The sequence below is a fragment of the Onychostoma macrolepis genome, chromosome 13 (genome assembly GCF_012432095.1).
Source record: "Onychostoma macrolepis isolate SWU-2019 chromosome 13, ASM1243209v1, whole genome shotgun sequence".
Taxonomy (NCBI): domain Eukaryota; kingdom Metazoa; phylum Chordata; class Actinopteri; order Cypriniformes; family Cyprinidae; genus Onychostoma; species Onychostoma macrolepis.
Window position 1 is genome coordinate 29,775,868 of NC_081167.1, and position 18,060 is coordinate 29,793,927.

The window sequence follows — 18,060 nt, forward strand, 5'->3', positions numbered from 1 at the left end:
TTCGCACACATACACACATATAGAGCGATGGCACAGAGAACAGCTTAGCTTCTATTTCTCTGAACCGTTCTCAGCTTATCCTGTATTTCTTATATATTTTAAGTTTGAGGAAACAGGTTTATTTTGTAGGCTGTGACTTACTGTAAGGCAGTTTTCAAAAATGTGGATATACAGGACAGTGTGATGGGTAAATGAACATACTTTAGTATGTACATACTAGTCATCATGTGCATGTCAGCGACCTAAAGTATCTGAAGCATTTGACTCAGAAACAGGAGGTATGTGGCTGTAAATGACTGAATATAGAGATAGTTGGCAAGGATACTTCACCTGTGGTACTAGTTTTAACTTACTAACTTACCATAATGACCCTTACCCATAATTCTATACAGCTATCCCTTTTAAATGTCGAGTTGTTAACTTTTGTCATTTAATCACTCATGCTTCATATGGTTAACGTATAGTGTGTCATGTAGAGGACGTGTAACATATATCTACAATGATCTCTAAATCATGTCTTTTTGGAAAGGTGGAGTGAAGGTGGAGCTAAACAAGACATCTGAACCAAGCTAATCAAATTATCATTAATTCAGACTTTACAAACTGTGTGGAAAGAAGTCAGAAAAGGTAGCCGGTGTCCGCTCCAGAAGATTGAATTAATAGAGATTTTAAAAATGCAGAATTCAACCACACTTCCCAGAAAACCAGCTAACTTTGAATATGATTCTGTTGGTTTAATTTTAGTTTTAAAAAGGTACAGTACCCTGTATTAAGTTTACATGAATGCTTCTCATGTGACTGGAGTCACAGTGCTTCTGAGGAATGTTTAAAATGCCTTTTGGTTCTGGGAAGAGTTCCTGAATTTTGACCTGGGGCCTCATTTTTAAAATGTTCTTTAGAAACCATCCTACATTGATAAAAGATCATTTCTCAAATGTGTGTACACGTGATTCAGAGAAACAAACATACACACAAAAAACATGCATACACCTCTCTTCTAGATGTGAAATCTAAAAATGGCAAATGATCTTGTAATTGTGCACTGCACCACGCAATGCCTAGATCATATACTTGAGAATGGCATGGATTTTAGCGTGCACACACTCTAATCAGATCAAATCCGTGTGCATGTTTTACAAATGAGGCCGTGATCTTTCTTAAGCAATATTTGCTTCTCATCACTGCTTCAGTACTGATCAGGTCTGATCAGGTCGAGGTAGTGGACTTTCGCCATGTTCAATCAGGACTGTGAGCTAGCGCATTAATTAAATTAAGTTTTTGAATTAAAATCATGGAGCTTTAAAAAAGATTTACATAAAATGGAGATCTTACTCACAATTTTGTTTAATTCAGCCACATTTATAGGTTTTCATTCTGGTTTTCTGATGTACTAAACTTCTAGTCATTTTAAAGTGCTTAAACACCAAATGTTTGTCAACTTCCGTTATTTCTGCTCTAATTGTGAAATTTGTCACATAGGTGTCTAGGAAAACATTTTAAATGAGGAACAGCTACACCACTTGTGGCCATGATATTGTCAAAACATCAACGGAGTATCTACGGAGTAAATTAGTGTTACCAAAGACTTTTTAAGAGTTATTAATCTCAATTAATTTTAAACCCAAAATAAATCATGTATTTGAGATTCTTGTAGTTAATTAACAGACTGAGACACACATTCAACAACGTAAAAAATGACTGTGATTTTAGCAGTAAAAGACTGTAAAAATGCTGTTAATTGGTTAACGGTAATTTCCCCTACTATATATGGTGAAAAACTGTATTGGACATTACATAAATTTTATACAATAATTTTACATTACAATACATTTTATTGTAGTATACCATTTTTGGAAGTGAAAAAGAACGTATAATTTACTGTGAATAACCCTAAATTGACATTCCCAGAATTTCATGCATTACATTTCACATTTGATGTTTTTTGTTACTGCAATAACTATTTCTAGCTTTTTCTCATCAGTTGTGTACATTAGGGTTGTATGTTGTTAAATTAATGTTTTATTGCATTATTTTAGTTTCATGTGTGTTACCATGATGGTGTTTAGTGTTTGTGTGAATGACACTGTGCACCTTCTATATATGTTAAAAATTGAAAGCTGCTTTTGATGGTCTTTGGTTCATCATGTGACTTTCTCATCATCACCTGCTATTGGTGGTTATCAGTGTATTACAAACGTACAAAACTGATTTCGGTACTTCCATAGGTTGGTATATTAACATTGTTTAAGTTGATGAAATTACGGTATTTAAATGTAAATTTAATTTAAATCTGTAAAACCTATTTTTTACGGTAAAAATCTGTTTATTTGTTTTACCGTTAATTTTACGGAATTGTTTTTTACAGTGAACTGTTAAACAGGACAACTGCATGTTCAAAATACATATCTTATTGAAATTGGTTTATGTAATAATACATCAATACATACGAATTAGTGGATTTTGCTAATACGATAGTAATGTGTTTAAAGAGGCAATACAAATTGTGATGATGCTAGTAAAATCAATTGAATGTTAAATAATGCTTTTAGTCTTTCCTTCCTGTGACGGAGCGCCAGAGAAGCCACAAGATTTTGCATTGCTAGATACAGTTTCCAAAATACCAAGAATATCCAGGTGATATACTTTATAATTCTTTGGGTGATTTGCACTTTACCTCAATGTTGATAAGTCATTTATGTCCTTGTATAAAACAAACTGCTGCATTATTAACATGTTTGTCTTTTTACACGTAGGCTAATGTTTCCTAACCATTCACCCGTCTGAAGAACCGACTTCACCAGCTGTATGTTTTAATGTTTTAAATCCATTGCAGTTTAACCCTCATCTTACCTTAATATTAATTACATTGTTCTCACAGACTTCTTTCAAAACTTTCCTTCATATTTGTCGTGAAGTAAACCTGTCAGACTCGTGCACACGCTGCTGCTCGTGCCACATTTTTAAAATGTTTAAAAATTGTTTTAAAATACAGAATGGACTGTGCCAAATACAAATTGATTAAACCCGAAGCACATCAGTGAATAAATGATGACATTTTAAACATAAAAATCAACCCTTCAAGAAGCTGACAGTTATGGGGGAAAACAAAATAAGATTTACATCAAATATCAACAGAAGACTGAATTTTAATATGAAACTAAATTAATATGATTTAGGTAAAATTACCCTTTTTTCTAAAATAATTATTTGTTTCTATTCAAACTACAAAAATTATGTGTATGCATCTTAAGTTATTGTAGTTCAGTTGTAATATTCATCTTTGACTTTAAAACAGACCCATAACCCATCTCGTGATTACTGACAGTGTTAACATGTCAGTGTTATTGATAGGATATCTGTATAATTTATGTTTTGACATTACATAGTTTCAATGATGCATTTCTACCCAGTGAAAACCCAGGATAGAGAGGTTGTGTGAATGTGGTCTGGACTTTATGAATGAGGGTCATTGTGTCAGAGACGCTGTAGAAGGACAGAATTCCTGCACCGTGATCCACATACACTCCTATTCTAGAGGAGCTGGATGCTACCATGAGTTTAGTCTTTATGTTATTGTGCAGGAATATATATTTGGGGGGTGAACACAACAATATCCAGGACTGATTATTATGTCCAAATCTACTCTCATTGCCACGGCGTCCCTTCCTGCTGATGCTCTTATAAGACACTGATACACCCAAACGTTCACTCTGACCGTAGTCAACCTCCCAGTAACAGCGTCCAGACACACTCTCTCTACACAACACCTGAACTACAGAAGCAAATCTGTCTGGATGATCAGGATACGGCTGGTCTGTAAGAGGGCTAGTAATAGTCCTTTTCCCGTCAGACAGAAAAATGCGTTTTTGCATTGTGTTTGGATCCGGAGTGAACTGATGGAAATCTAAAGAACATGAACAGATAATATTTCATTATATCATATAGTATCATATAGTATTTTTTTTCTTTTCTATTTCACATAAAAAGTTTACCGAAAGTCCCATTAGAGTGGATTTTAAGAGTTAAACTTACGTCTGAGGTATTCATCTCTGGTCTCAATTTTGGGGCCAAGAATGATTTTAACATTTAGTTTTGCTAAGAAAATCAAAAGACACCTGATGTTTAATTTCCAATTATCAGAAAAAATATACACTACACCATTAAAGCGATAGTTCACCCAAAAATGAAAATTAGCCCATGTTTTACTCACCCTCAAAGCATCCTAGGTGTATATGACTTTCTTCTTTCAGACAAATCCAATCAGAGTTATATTAAAATTTTTCATTGCTCTTGCAAGCGTTTAAATGGGAGTAGGCGGGTGTTTCTGTTCAACAGTCCAAAAGAAGTCAAATAAAGCGTGCATCCATAATAAAATGTGCCTCACACGGCTCTGGGGGGTCAATAAAGGTCTGTAGCGAATAGATGCAAATGTTATAAATACTTTTTTCTCACTCCTGCTGACTGTCTTATGTGCATGTCGTTCCGGCAGATGACGGAGGACACCGGCGTTGCGCATGTGCCAGTGATTAGTGACGAATGCGGAAGCGCGGAGGAGAGACAGCAAAACAAAACACAACATCAGTCATGAATTAGAAGTACAAAACAAGAATTTGTAAAGAAAAATGTCGATATAAGCTAAGAGGAGACTGGTTTTCCTTTGCTAAAGTACACTTTCTTTTTTTAAGCCTTTTTTATTAGATAAGACAGTTGAGAGCAGACAGGAAAGTATTGGGTGGAGAGAGGGTGGCGGGATCCCTCGAGATGGGAATCGAACTCGTGAGCACAGTTGTGATATATGTCAGCGCACTAACCACTAGGCTATCGGCACCGACTTTCTTTGCTAAAGTAAGGAAACTTTGCTTCCTTTGCTCCTGTAAACAAACTTGCGAGACTAGCATATCTCACATACGCCATCCGCCGGAACAGCTTGTTCGTATGACAGTCAGCAGAAGTGAGAGAAAAGTATTTATAACATTTTAAATATGGATATTTTTCTTACAAATGGATGCGCGCACTTTATTTCACTACTTTTGGACTGTTGAACAGAAACACACACCTACTCCAATTCAAAGTGCAGGATGTGCGGATCCAAGTGCAAGCTTTTATTTACAGGCATGGTCATAAATACAGGCAGGGTCGAGCAATGGCAAACAGGTATGGCAGGGACAAGACAAAGTGTAATCCTAGGGCAAGCGAAGGTCGATGATGGGCGAACAGTATCCAAAAGGGCAAGGCAGAGAGATAATCCAGGCAAGGGAATAAACAGAGTCCGAACAGTGAGACAGGGGTAAATACAGGGAACACAGACTAGAAAATATCAAATGTTCCGTAAAGCAGCTGACACTAGGGGAGTTAAAAACGCAGGACAGGAACTGAATAGAAACATGGAATGGCACGGAAAGGGTTAATTCTAGAAAACAAAAACAGGCAATGCAAGACTAGGATTACTAACAAGGGCTCTGTAGAGTAGCTATCGCTAGGAGAGGGATACGTGCATACAATACTCGGCAGTGAGGGAAAGAAAGTCCAGGGTTTAAATAAGGTATGTAATCAGTGTGTGCGTAGGATCAGGTGTGCGTGTGATTAGTGCAATCAGCCGTGTGTGCAATTAGTGCAATGAATGATGGGAAATGGAGTCCAGTGTCATGGAGTCAATGTGGTGAGCGAGTGACCTCTGGTGGAGGGTGAATGGCAGTTCACAGACTGGATTCGTGACAGCTTGGAAGAGCAAGGAAAAATTTTAATATAACTCCGATTGGATTCGTCTGAAAGAAGAAAGTCATATACACCTAGGATGCTTTGAGGGTGAGTAAAACATGGGCTAATTATCATTTTTGGGTGAACTAACCCTTTAATTACTCACCCTCGTGTTGTTCCGAATCCGTAAGACATTTCATTTACCCTCAGAACACAAATTAAGATATTTTTGATGAATTCTGTAGAAAACGACTTTATTCAACAATTCTCCTCCTCATCCCATCTGCCGCTGCGCGCCACCATTGTGGAGAGACTATCACAATGCATGCGTTCTGTCATCTGCATGTGAACGATGCATGCGCGTGTTCAACGTAAGCAGCAGAACGCGTGATACTCTCCACAATGGCGGCACGCTCTGGCAGACGGGATGAGGAGGAGAAGAATTGTTGAATAAAGTCATTATTTTTGTTTTCTTTGCGCACAAAAAGTATTCTCGTAGCTTTGTAAGTTTCTGGGTCTGGGAACATTTCAGTTGCGTTGCTGTCTATGGAGGGTCTGAGAGCTCTCGGATTTAATCAAAAATATCTTAATTTGTGTTCCGAAGATGAATGAAGGTCTTATGGGTTTGGAACGACACGAGGGTGAGTAATTAATGACAGATTTTTCATTTTTGGGTGAACTATCCCTTTAAGCTGAATGAACGTTGATAAATTTATAAATGCCGGATCATTTACCTGTACCAGATATGTTGTCCATCGCCTCTCTGCAGTATTGATTTAGTTAGTCTCTAAGTTTAGAGACAGATTTCCTAACATCATCAAAAGAGACGACAGAACTGATGTTGAGAACTCATGTCAAACCCATGCTGTTGTTTTCTTTTTTCCACAAACACAGAAATTTTGAAGAATTAATACACAGCTGTTAATGTTATTTTATACAACTATATAATATATAATGAGCATGAATATCAAGGCCCAATCAGATTCTGTTACCTGGAGCAAACGGATGTGATCATCTGTGTCTGAAAGCTGCTCCAGTTCAGCTTTATTCCTCCTCAGATCCACGATCTCCTGCTTCAGTCGCTCCAGTCGTTCTTCAGCTCGACTCACTGAAGCTCTTTCCTGAGCTCTGATCAGCTGTGTCACCTCAGAGCGGCTTCTCTCAATGGAGAGAATGAGATCAGAGAAGATCTTCTCACTGTCCTCCACTGCTGCCTGTGCAGATCGCTGTTAGGACACACATCACAATTAGAGAAAAACACTTGAAGAAAGTCTTAAATTTCTCTTTAAGAGTTCTCTTTAAGACAACAGTCAACAGTTGTTCTCCTTCTGAAAACTCACCTTATGAGACTCAGCAGCATCTCTCAGGTCCTGAAGCTTCATCTCTTTCTTCTGGATTTTCTGCTGGATTGTTCTCTGAATCTCCCTCAAATGACCCTGTCAGATAAACACAATGACCACAGAAACTTATATCACAAAATAGAAATGGAATATCACAACATCATTATGTAAATTACTGTAAATGAAATACCTTTTCCTGTTTCCCTTTTCTCTATGAGCAACATAAGTATGTGTTATAGGCCAATCTATTGTTTACGTACAGTTCAATTAAAAGGCTTTCTGGAATACTTGATTCTGATTGGTCAATAGGGATTTGGCAGTCAGATTGTCAATGGTAACGCTCATCCAGGGATCCAGGGAGTGAATGAAATATCTGACTGAATCCCACAGTACTACAAACCGCACCTTTACAAATTACACCCCTACAAGTGAAACGGCCAATTTGGAAATATCATCAGAGCCCCTCCCTGAGAATCATATGGGGTCGTATACTGTATATCATGTTAGTTTTGAAGTATCAACTGTGAGAGTACAATCCACTTGCATTTTATGGGCTCACAGACATGGATTATTTTTTTATGTTTGTGTGCCACAGAAGAAAGTAAGTCATTTACATCTGGGACAGCATGAGGGTGAGGAAAGGATTGGGGAATTTTCATTTTTGAGCAGAGCATCCCTTTAAGGTACAAATATAAACTCATTTAAGGCAGTGGCTTTTTGCACTAACTGTAAATAGCAGTATTTCTAGCAATATGCTATTTTCACTAAGTACAAATAGCTTCTATTTACACTGTTAAAATTGCAGGATTTTCTGCTATTTATCCTACTTATCGCAAATAGTTATACATTATAAAACAGTATGCAATAATAATTTATTTAGTGTAAATTATCATTTTAAAACCTTATAAGGACAATAAAGCCCTCTCTACACCTACCCTAACCCTACCCGATACTTTATTTTCAACTTTTCGATTATTTCCTCAATTTTTATTGAAAATAAATACTTTTCCGATGTGATATGAGATTTGAAAAGGGAGAAAAAAAAGTTCAGCAAAAGGCAGATTCGAACTCGGGTCGGTCGTGTCAAAAATGACCACATCTAGCGCTTTATTATCTACGCCATTATTGAATGCTTGTCTTTTGTAGTGTTGACTATTCAAAGCACACGTATGTGGGTGGAGTTAAGAGATAAGAGTAGAGTTAAAGAGTGTAAATAGACACTCAGATAAGGGCAAACTCGTGTTAAAGGTACAGTTCATCATTTACTCACCTTCAGGTTTTTACAAATCTTTATGAGTCTTACTTCTGTTGAATATAAAAGATGATATTTTGAAGAATGTTGGCAACCAAACAGTTGATGGTAGCCATTGACTTCCATAATACGGGAAAAAAGAAAACATTGGAAGTCAACATTCTATTTACCAACATTCTTCAAAATATCATCTTTTGTGTTCAGCAGAATGAAGAAACTCACACAGGTTTGAAAGTGGAGGGTGAGTAAATGACGACAGAATTTTCATTTTTGGGTGAACTATCTCTTTAATATTCATGTCCATGTATTTATTTTGTGAGTGATTCTGTAAATAAGCTGGAAAATGTAATGCTGACTGTTCCTTATTTATATTAGGGGATCTGCAATAAGTTTAATTTCTATGTCACTTCATACCTGCATCTTAGTCATTTCTTCTGCAGCTGATACAGTCTCATGGTTTCTGTGTTCATCCATCACACACTGAACACAAATACATTGCTGGTCGTTGTGACAGAAAAACTCCAGAAGCTTATGGTGTTTTTGGCAGATCATCTCCTTCAGTCGTCCAGTGGCATCGATCACTTTGTGTCGTTTATCAGAATGAAACTCTTCAAAATGAGTTTGACAGTAAGAGTTCAGACACACCAGACAGGACTTGACCGCTTTGTTTTTCCGTCCAGTACAGACGTCACACTTCACATCTCCAGGTCCAGCAAGAACAGCATCTCGAGGTTCAGTCTTCTTCACTTTCTCCACCATTTCAGCAATCATCACATTCTTGCCTAAATCAGGTCTCGGCGTGAAGGTCTTTCTGCACTGTGGACAGCTGTAGATTCCCATTTGATGATCCTGATTCCAATGGCTTGTAATACAGCTCATGCAGTAACTGTGTCCACATGGGATGGTCACTGGATCCATAAAGAGATCCAGACAAATTGGACATATGAACTGATCCTGAGCCACTGAAATTCTGGCTTCTGCCATTTCTCACACATACAGCAACAACACTGATTTATGAGAACAGTTTTATTTTCTGTTTCACTTTACTGGAAGGTTAATGTATTCCTGAATATAGGGTGTCACTTATATCCTGCTTTAGGGTGTGATTTACTGCAAGGTAGTCAGTGTTTACTTAGTGTAAAAAAAAACCTTTTTACCTTGTCAAAATCAGCTGTTGCAGCAACCCGTTTTGTTGCATGTTGCTTTAAATGCTAATGAGCACTGCTCACCCCTCCCCTCTCCCCTCTCTTCCGTGGAGCGACGAGCAGACTGTAAACTTTAGCCAAATTTAGCTGCGAAACTGGCTAAGTAGCACATTATTAGGAAAGGCGATTTGCAAAGATTCATAAACAACCCTTATACTCACTTCTTCTGTAGATGAAGCTGAATCACGAATGATTCACGCGAACATAGACGCATTTAGGCAGATCGGGATCGGCGCATTCCCTTCAAAACGAAAGTAACGTTAATCCTCTGCGTCTTCAGCGGCTCAGATGTCTGGAGTTAATGATGACTGCTATATTCATTATTATATCAACAACAAAACACTTCAATCGCTTAATCGGAGACGTTCTTGTCTTCCCTGCACCGGAGTCGACACAATGGCGGACAGCTCTCGGCTCACTCAGGACGGGTCTAATGTAAGACGGTCTTGTCAATCAACTATCGTGGGAGGGGCCTGTGCAGAACAGAACAGCCTGATTTCAGAAGGGGATTTTAAAATAAGGATTTAAAAAAAAAAAAACACTGGGTGGATTTTTATCATTATAGGATGAATGTGTACACACACTTCCAACACACATTTATGTTCAAACAACATGTAAAAGTGAATTTAGCATCCGATGACCCCTTTAATAAATTTTATGTTTTATTTTTATGTTTCCTGTTTTAACTTTAATTTTAAGGTTTTAGTAATTTTGTGTTTTCACAATTTTTTTTTTTTTAAATGTAAAGGTAATTTTCTTTAATCAGTGCATCAGAGTGTTAAATGCAAAAAAGTATTTATAGATGCTGACAAAATAATAAAGACACAGAGTTTAGTATTAAAACAGAAACAATCTAATAATCTTTATTATCGCATTGAGTCTGATCATTGAAATGTATTCATTTATCAGCTGCTTCACAGTACAAATAATGGAATATATTATTTTCAGACAAAAAGCACATCAGTAAATAGATGATGATTTGGCTTTAGTGAAATAATATATGACAGTAAAATTAAACAAGTTCAAAGAAGATGATCTGTAGGTAATTTGCCAGTCATGTGGCATTCTTACATCCATGTTAAATTCAATATGACGTCTAATCTGACTAAGGTAAGACAGAAGCTTGGTGTAAAACAAAATGTTATTTCATTCATATAAGACTCATTCACCTATTCAGCAAAATTATCAGTTCTCTTACACTATACAGTGACCTTATATTAGAATATATTTGACAGAATCTCTCAGGTGACACAATTTCACTGTATTAGTGTGTTTACCTAGTAAAATCCCCGGATAGAGAGGTTGAGTGAATGTGGTCTGGACTTTATGAATGAGGGTCATTGTGTCAGAGACGCTGTAGAAGGACAGAATTCCTGCACCGTGATCCACATACACTCCTATTCTAGAGCTGGACACTCCGGGGAGTTCAGTCACTTTGTTACCGTGTGTGAATAGGCATCTTGAGGGAGAGCAGAATAATTTCCAGGACTGATCATCGTATCCAGATCTACACTCATCAGCCTGTCCCTTTCGACCGATGCTCTTATAAGACACTGAAACACATGCATCTTTACTCTGACTCCAGTCAACCTCCCAGTAACAGCGTCCAGACACTCTCTCTCTACACAACACCTGAACCCAGCGATCAAATCTGTCTGGATGATCAGGATACGGCTGAACGTTACTAGTAATTGCTTTGTTCCCATCAGACAGAATGAAGTTGCTGTGCGTTGTTTTTGGATCCAGAGTGAACTGACGGAAACCTAATGAACAAAACCATATACCATACATTATTTACATATCTCTTGGGTTAAGATGGAATGCTTTCAGAAAGTCCCATTAGAGTGGCTAAACTTACATCTCAGGTATTCCTCTCTGGTCTCATATTCAGGGCCCAGAATGATCTGGTTGTGTTTCACTAGTAAAACCAAATAGACAATTTGATATTTAATTCTCATTTATATTGCATGAACTTGGATAAATAAATGGCATGTAATTCACTTGTACCAGATATGTTGTCTATCGCCTCTCTGCAGTACTGAATTAGTTGGTCTCTGAGTTTAGAGACAGATTTCCCAACTTCATCAAAAGAGACGGCAGAACTGATGTCGATTTTGGGTAATTTTGAAGATCCAGCAAGAGAGAGAGACTGGAAACTCTACTCAGACAAGCAACAGATAAAATATAATTACTTCACACAAAAATCCATATCCACTTTTTTTTTTCTCTACGCCCCATGACATTTTGCGCAAATTATGCAACTTCTATTAAACTATAAACAATCAGCGAAAGGTTTGCTCTTTGAACTCAATAATATGCATTTTCAAAAACTGGATACAATGATGTGACATTATTCTACTCACCTTTCAACCATCGAACATTAAAATGAAATTCAAGAATGTAAAAGCATTAAAAAATTGCTTTCAATAGACTATGAATAATCTCAAACCTTGATTGTTTCCAAAGCAATATTATAGACATTTTAAAGGCACACTCTCAGAAATAAAGGTACAAAAGCTGTCACTGGGGCGGTACCTTTTCAAAAGGTACACTGTACTGTAATGCTTTCTCACTGGTGAATGACACATGAGGTAATCTGACGGCGTTGATGCCGTCTCTCATCGTGTCACCTCTGCTCTGCCTGAGCGTGTTGTGTTTTGCAGGAGGCGTGGCTTTGGAGAGTGATTATGCACGGAGGGTGGGATCTTATGCTTTCAAAGCTAGCTTGCTCCGAAATCACCTATTGTACCTTTAAATATCATTGTACTAATATACGTCTATATTATGTAACATACTTTGTCTTAATCAAAGATGTTCATTGACAAGTGATAAAATTTGTGTCATTTTGACAGATAACAAATATTAAATTTACCTGCTTTAGAAACTTTCCAGTAAACATGACTGATAGGGATTAGAAGTGAAAAGGAGAGACAATTACATTTTAAAGCATCCACGTGAAAACCAACCTGGAAAGAGTTGTGAGGATTTCGGGAGAAAAACGGGAGAGATTCTTAGTGCATTCCAGTGAATTTTTCATGGGATGTATTGTAAATTAAATTGGGAAAGCAGACCACAAATGCGCATTATACGTTGTCTTTTTTACATAGGTACAGTGGAATAAATGAAAGAATATGCAGCGGACTGAAAAGAGCTCTTGCCATAGTTGTTGTTATACCAAGTGAAATGTACTATGTAATGGATTACGTTTTTGTCATGTAATTTGGAAGTAATCTCCCCAGCAAATTTTGTTACCTGGAGGAAACTGATGTGGTCATCTGCTTGTGTGTGTGTGAACTGCTCCAGTTCAGCTTTATTCCTCCTCAGATCCGCGATCTCCTGCTTCAGTCGCTCCAGTCGTTCTTCAGCTCGACTCACTGAAGCTCTTTCCTGAGCTCTGATCAGCTGTGTCACCTCAGAGCGGCTTCTCTCAATGGACAGAATGAGATCAGAGAAGATCTTCTCACTGTCCTCCACTGCTGCCTGTGCAGATCGCTGTTAGGACACACATCACAATTAGAGACAATGTGCTTTGGCTCTTGAATGAACTGAATCTCAAGCTCCTCTTGCTACCGTCAGCAATGGTTCTCCTCCAAACTCACCTTAAGAGACTCTACAATCCCTCTCACTTCCTGAAGCTCATTTTTTCTCTGCTGGATCCTCTGCTCGAATGTTCTCTGCATCTCCCACAATTTACCCTTTATACAGATAAACAAGATGACGTTAGAAACTTAAATTTCACAAAATAATTATGTAAGTTACTGAATATGAATTTGGTGTTGATGTATTTTTTTTTAATAGCACTTACACATTATGGCACCTCAGTTATCATACTTCTAAACCCCGCATTTAACCCCAAGTAGAGAAACAAATCACACTTGTAATTTCGTAACCCGAGGTATAACAAAACCCTGCTCCGTGTACAGTGTGAAACAATGCGGCTGTCCCATTTGTACTCTGAAGTTGGAACATCTGAGTTCCCAATAGGAACTTTTAACTGGAACGCCCTCCGAAGACAGAGCGAAAAACTTCAACTTAAGAATCCAATATGGCTGTAATATATTGTTTATTAGCACTAATGTTTGTCTGTGTCTCAATAAACTCAGTGGTGCACACAGTTGGCCTACTATCCAACCTCTATTTGTGGACATGATCAGCATCACATATTTGCCCAGAAATAATGGCAAGCTTTAGTAGAACATCTTTTTTTTTTTTTCTAGACTTTGTGCATGTAAAATTGTTTATTAAAACCTCAAAGTCCATTCCCTTGACTAGTTCGGATTCAATAGCCAGCAGGGAGTTGTATCGGTTGAGCCATTGCTAGTGCCTTCTGCTGGTGATGCCGATGTCTCTGTCTTTTCTTCATTTCGAAGAAAAAACTTGATATTGCAGGTACTTTTTGAAGGGTGGATATGTGATATTTTCCTTTTTTTTTTTTTCTTTTTTTCGTTTCGCACAACGGCTAGCTATCCATTGTGAATTTATATTATAAATTAGAGCAATTTGGCGGGCTCGACTCTAGGGGGCGGGGGCAAATACACTGTGGCATGCATATATTTTATATTCTCTCTGTATATATCGTATCATTAACTGTTCATTTTGTATGTATCTGCATGTCTTACATCAAAATAAGATATATACAGTGGGGGAAAAAAATTATTTGATCCCCTGCTGATTTTGTACGTTTGCCGACTGACAAAGAAATGATCAGTCTATAATTTTAATGGTAGGTTTATTTGAACAGTGAGAGACAGAATAACAACAACAAAAAATCCAGAAAAACACATTTCAAAAAAGTTATAAATTGATTTGCATTTTAATGAGTCAAATAAGTATTTGATCCCTATCAATCAGCAAGATTTCTGGCTCCCAGGTGTCTTTTATACAGATAAGGAGCTCAGATCTCTTAAAGGGACTGCTCCTAATCTCAGCTTGTTACCTGTATAAAAGACAACCTGTCCACAGAAGCAATCAATCAATCAGATTCCAAACTCTCCACCACGGCCGAGACCAAAGAGCTGTCCAAGGATGTCAGGGACAAGATTGTTGACTTACACAAGGCTGGAATGGGCTACAAGACCATCGCCAAGCAGCTCGGTGAGAAGGTGACAGTCGTTGGTGTGATTATTCACAAATGGAAGAAACACAAAATAACTGTCAATCTCCCTCAGACTGGGGCTCCATGCAAGATCTCACCTCGTGGAGTTTCAATGATCATGAGAACGGTGAGGAATCAGCCCAGAACTGCACGGGAGGATCTTGTCAATGATCTCAAGGCAGCTGGGACCATAGTCGCCAACAAAACAATTGGTAACACACTACGCCGTGAAGGACTGAAATCCTGCAGCGCCCGCAAGCTCCCCCTGCTCAAGAAAGCACATGCACAGCCCGTCTGAAGTCTGCCAGTGATTCAGAGGAGAACTGGGTGAAAGTGTTGTGGTCAGATGAGACCAAAATCCAGCTCTTTGTCATCAACTTAACACGCCGTGTTTGGAGGAGGAGGAATGCTGCCTATGACCCCAAGAACACCATCCCCACCGTCAAACATGGAGGTGGAGGCATTATGCTTTGGGGGTATTTTTCTGCTAAAGGGACAACTGCACCGCATCAAAGGGACAATGGACGAGGCCATGTACTGTCAGGGCCAGGGCATTGAAAATGGGTCGTGGATTGGTATTCCAGCATGACAATAACCCAAAACACACGGCCAAGACAACAAAGGAGTGGCTCAAGAAGCAGCACATTAAGGTCCTGTAGTGGCCGAGCCAGTCTCCAGACCTTAATCCCATAGAACATCTGTGGAGGGAGCAGAAGGTTCGAGTTGCCAAACGTCAGCCTCGAAACCTTAATGACTTGGAGAGGATCCGCAAAGAGGAGCGGGACAAAATCCCTCCTGAGATGTGTGTAAACCTGGTGGCCAACTACAAGAAACATCTGACCTCTGTGATCGCCAACAAGGGTTTCTGCACCAAGTACTAAGTCATGTTTTGCAAAGGGGTCAAATACTTATTTGACTCATTAAAATGCAAATCAATTTATAACTTTTTTTAAATGCGTTTTTTTCTGGATTTTTTGTTGTTGTTGTTATTCTGTCTCTCACTGTTCAAATAAACCTACCATTAAAATTATAGACTTATCATTTCTTTGTCAGTGGGCAAACATACAAAATCAGCAGGGGATCAAATAATTTTTCCCCACTGTACAAAACATGAAAAATATTTTAAAGGTCTAGTCATTATCTTAATCACTTGGTGCCCCAGGGCACTCGCCCAATCCCGTCTATGGATAATCCGGCCCTGAACGTGATAGTATGGCGTTATCTGTGCAAAATACTGCTTTTTATGTATTTTTAATTGAATGGTATTGCTAACAATGGACATATCCTTCTTGGTTTTCTGCCTTCTCTACTGGAACACGGTTCACTTGCAAAGCCACTAGAAGTCATGCCTGCAACCTTTAGGCAAAGAAGCGTAACTAATGCTAACATTTCCGCTTTGGCAGTACGTGGGAAAGGAGACCAGAGGCCGTTTTTTTTTTAATGGATGTCAATGGAAGAGAGGCTTCACTATGCTGAATTAACAGCTTTTCATTTAACATGTTTTACACTAAACAATACTTTTGTAGAGTTTACACTGAAATTTTTTTTTTTTTGTTAAATGCCGTTCTATGAACAGTCAGCCTTTTTTATGTCAAATGGTGGTAAAATTAAATCAACTGGTGTGAAGATGTTTTATTATAAAACGTAATTGTAATTGTAGCTTGAATGCTATCAAAGTTCGCTAATCAAAGACGCTTAATACGCTAACAGGTTAGTGTATGCTAAGGTAGTATACTGAGCAGTTGGGCTAAAGAAAGAGAAATGTTTAATTTCCCAATCTAAATATTTGTTCATTTACCATTGTAGGCAAAGTAAACTTAAACGGAAATTGTACTTAAGATGACACAGGATGAGTGTGTGTGTGTTTTCTAATCAAGCATTAAATTGAGCAAACAACTTGAAATAGTTAACCCAGGGTCATTAGGTAAATGCAATCCTGGGTAATCTTGCTTCACATTTCACACAGCTCATACTTTACCCGGCGTTATAATTAATCCTAGGTATTCATAAACTGATGTTTCTCACTGTATATTCCTAAACCTGGGTTAACACTCTTAAGGGCTTTTCACACTGCATGTAACTCCGGGTTATCGTCGTTCTAAACCTTGCTTTTATCCCCGACACCATTTCTAGGATCAGGTCTTGATGTTGCTTGGGGTCCCCAAAATGATAAACCCGTCCCTGATGACAGCATATCTCTAACATTTATGGCGCAGTTCAAAGTCTCAATAGCTTTGATATTATCTCTAATATCAGCAAACAACAGTGAGATTTGGGCAAACCTAAATTTTCTTTAGCAATGAGTTTAATTTCAATATCAAGTGTCACTTCGTACCTGCATCTTAGACTTTTCTTCTGCAGCTGATACAGTCTCATGGTTTCTGTGTTCATCCATCACACACAGAACACAAATACATTTCTTGTCGGTGCGACAGAAAACCTCTAGAAGCTTATGGTGTTTTTGGCAGATCATCTCCTTCAGTCGTCCAGTGGCATCGATCACTTTGTGTCGTTCACCAGAATGAAACTCCTCAAAATGAGTTTGACAGTAAGAGTTCAGACACACCAGACAGGACTTGACCGCTTTGTTTTTCTGTCCAGTACAGACGTCACACTTCACATCTCCAGGTCCAGCAAGAACAGCATCTCGAGGTTCAGTCTTCTTAAGTTTCTCCACCATTTCAGCAATCATCACATTCTTGCCTAAAGCGGGTCTTGGCAAGAAGGTCTTTCTGCACTGTGGACAGCTGTAGATTCCCATCCGATCTTCCTGATCCCAGTAGCCTGTAATACAGCTCATGCAGTAACTGTGTCCACATGGGACGGTCACTGGTTCCTTCAAGAGATCCAGACAAATTGGACAGATGAACTGGTATTGATCCACTGAAATTCTTAAATCTGCCATCTCAGACATATAGAGCAACAATACGGATAATGAGAACGGTTTAGTTTCTATTTCTATACTGCAAGGTTAATATCTTACTGATTGCAGGGTGTGACTTATTCCCTACTTCAGGGTGTGATTTAATGCAAGCTAGACAGTGGTTACAGCATAGATATGTATAGGTAGATGCCACATTCGACTGCTCCAGACACGTTGACGGTCAATGTGTCGTCACTCACAATAAAAATCAATGAGTTTCAAGATGCCACAACACTGGTTGTAAAAACCACCGAAATTTAAATTCTTGAAGAAATTGGATAAACTTTTAATTTGCATTAACAGCTTTTTATAGTGCCTTTTAAATCTTGTGTTGGCTTACGGCTTTGTCTTGTATTGTGCAAAAAGTCTATTGCAGATATAGATATTCATACTCGTGTATAACTAGGGTTGCAGACACACTGGCAACTTTATCTCTCGAGTGTTCACCGACCTGCTTTGACTGCTTCAATATGGCGGACAGCTTACGTACACATAAGAAACAGCCGCTTATAAGACATCTACTTATACATATCTATGGTTTACAGCAA

The 18,060-nt window shown here is 38.3% G+C and overlaps 2 protein-coding genes across 2 annotated transcripts; both read right to left on the reverse strand.

The window, feature by feature from the left end:
* Positions 1 to 3,365: 3,365 nt before the first annotated feature.
* LOC131551940 (tripartite motif-containing protein 16-like) lies at positions 3,366 to 9,281 on the reverse strand. The gene is made up of 6 exons (XM_058795197.1): positions 8,704 to 9,281; positions 7,038 to 7,133; positions 6,690 to 6,923; positions 5,673 to 5,718; positions 4,033 to 4,095; positions 3,366 to 3,904 (listed from the first exon to the last, which is right to left on the reverse strand). The coding sequence occupies exons 1-6, from the start codon at positions 9,271 to 9,273 to the stop codon at positions 3,366 to 3,368; spliced, it is 1,548 nt and encodes a 515-aa protein (XP_058651180.1). The 5' UTR covers positions 9,274 to 9,281.
* A 1,198-nt stretch (positions 9,282 to 10,479) lies between these two features.
* LOC131552279 (tripartite motif-containing protein 16-like) lies at positions 10,480 to 17,503 on the reverse strand. The gene is made up of 6 exons (XM_058795943.1): positions 16,925 to 17,503; positions 13,094 to 13,189; positions 12,747 to 12,986; positions 11,502 to 11,652; positions 11,353 to 11,412; positions 10,480 to 11,257 (listed from the first exon to the last, which is right to left on the reverse strand). The coding sequence occupies exons 1-6, from the start codon at positions 17,501 to 17,503 to the stop codon at positions 10,707 to 10,709; spliced, it is 1,677 nt and encodes a 558-aa protein (XP_058651926.1). The 3' UTR covers positions 10,480 to 10,706.
* Between the last annotated feature and the right edge of the window lie 557 nt (positions 17,504 to 18,060).

Coding starts and splice junctions, on each gene's coding strand:
- LOC131551940 (XM_058795197.1), bottom strand. CDS start 9,273: ATGGCAGAAGCCAGAATTTCAGTGGCTCAGGATCAGTTCATATGTCCA. Junction 6,924..7,037: donor ATGCTGCTGAGTCTCATAAG/GTGAGTTTTCAG, acceptor GTGTCCTAACAG/CGATCTGCACAGGCAGCAGT. Junction 5,719..6,689: donor ATCACATCCGTTTGCTCCAG/GTAACAGAATCT, acceptor TGCTCTTCCAAG/CTGTCACGAATCCAGTCTGT.
- LOC131552279 (XM_058795943.1), bottom strand. CDS start 17,503: ATGTCTGAGATGGCAGATTTAAGAATTTCAGTGGATCAATACCAGTTC. Junction 12,987..13,093: donor GGATTGTAGAGTCTCTTAAG/GTGAGTTTGGAG, acceptor GTGTCCTAACAG/CGATCTGCACAGGCAGCAGT. Junction 11,258..11,352: donor CAGAGAGGAATACCTGAGAT/GTAAGTTTAGCC, acceptor TTTGTTCATTAG/GTTTCCGTCAGTTCACTCTG.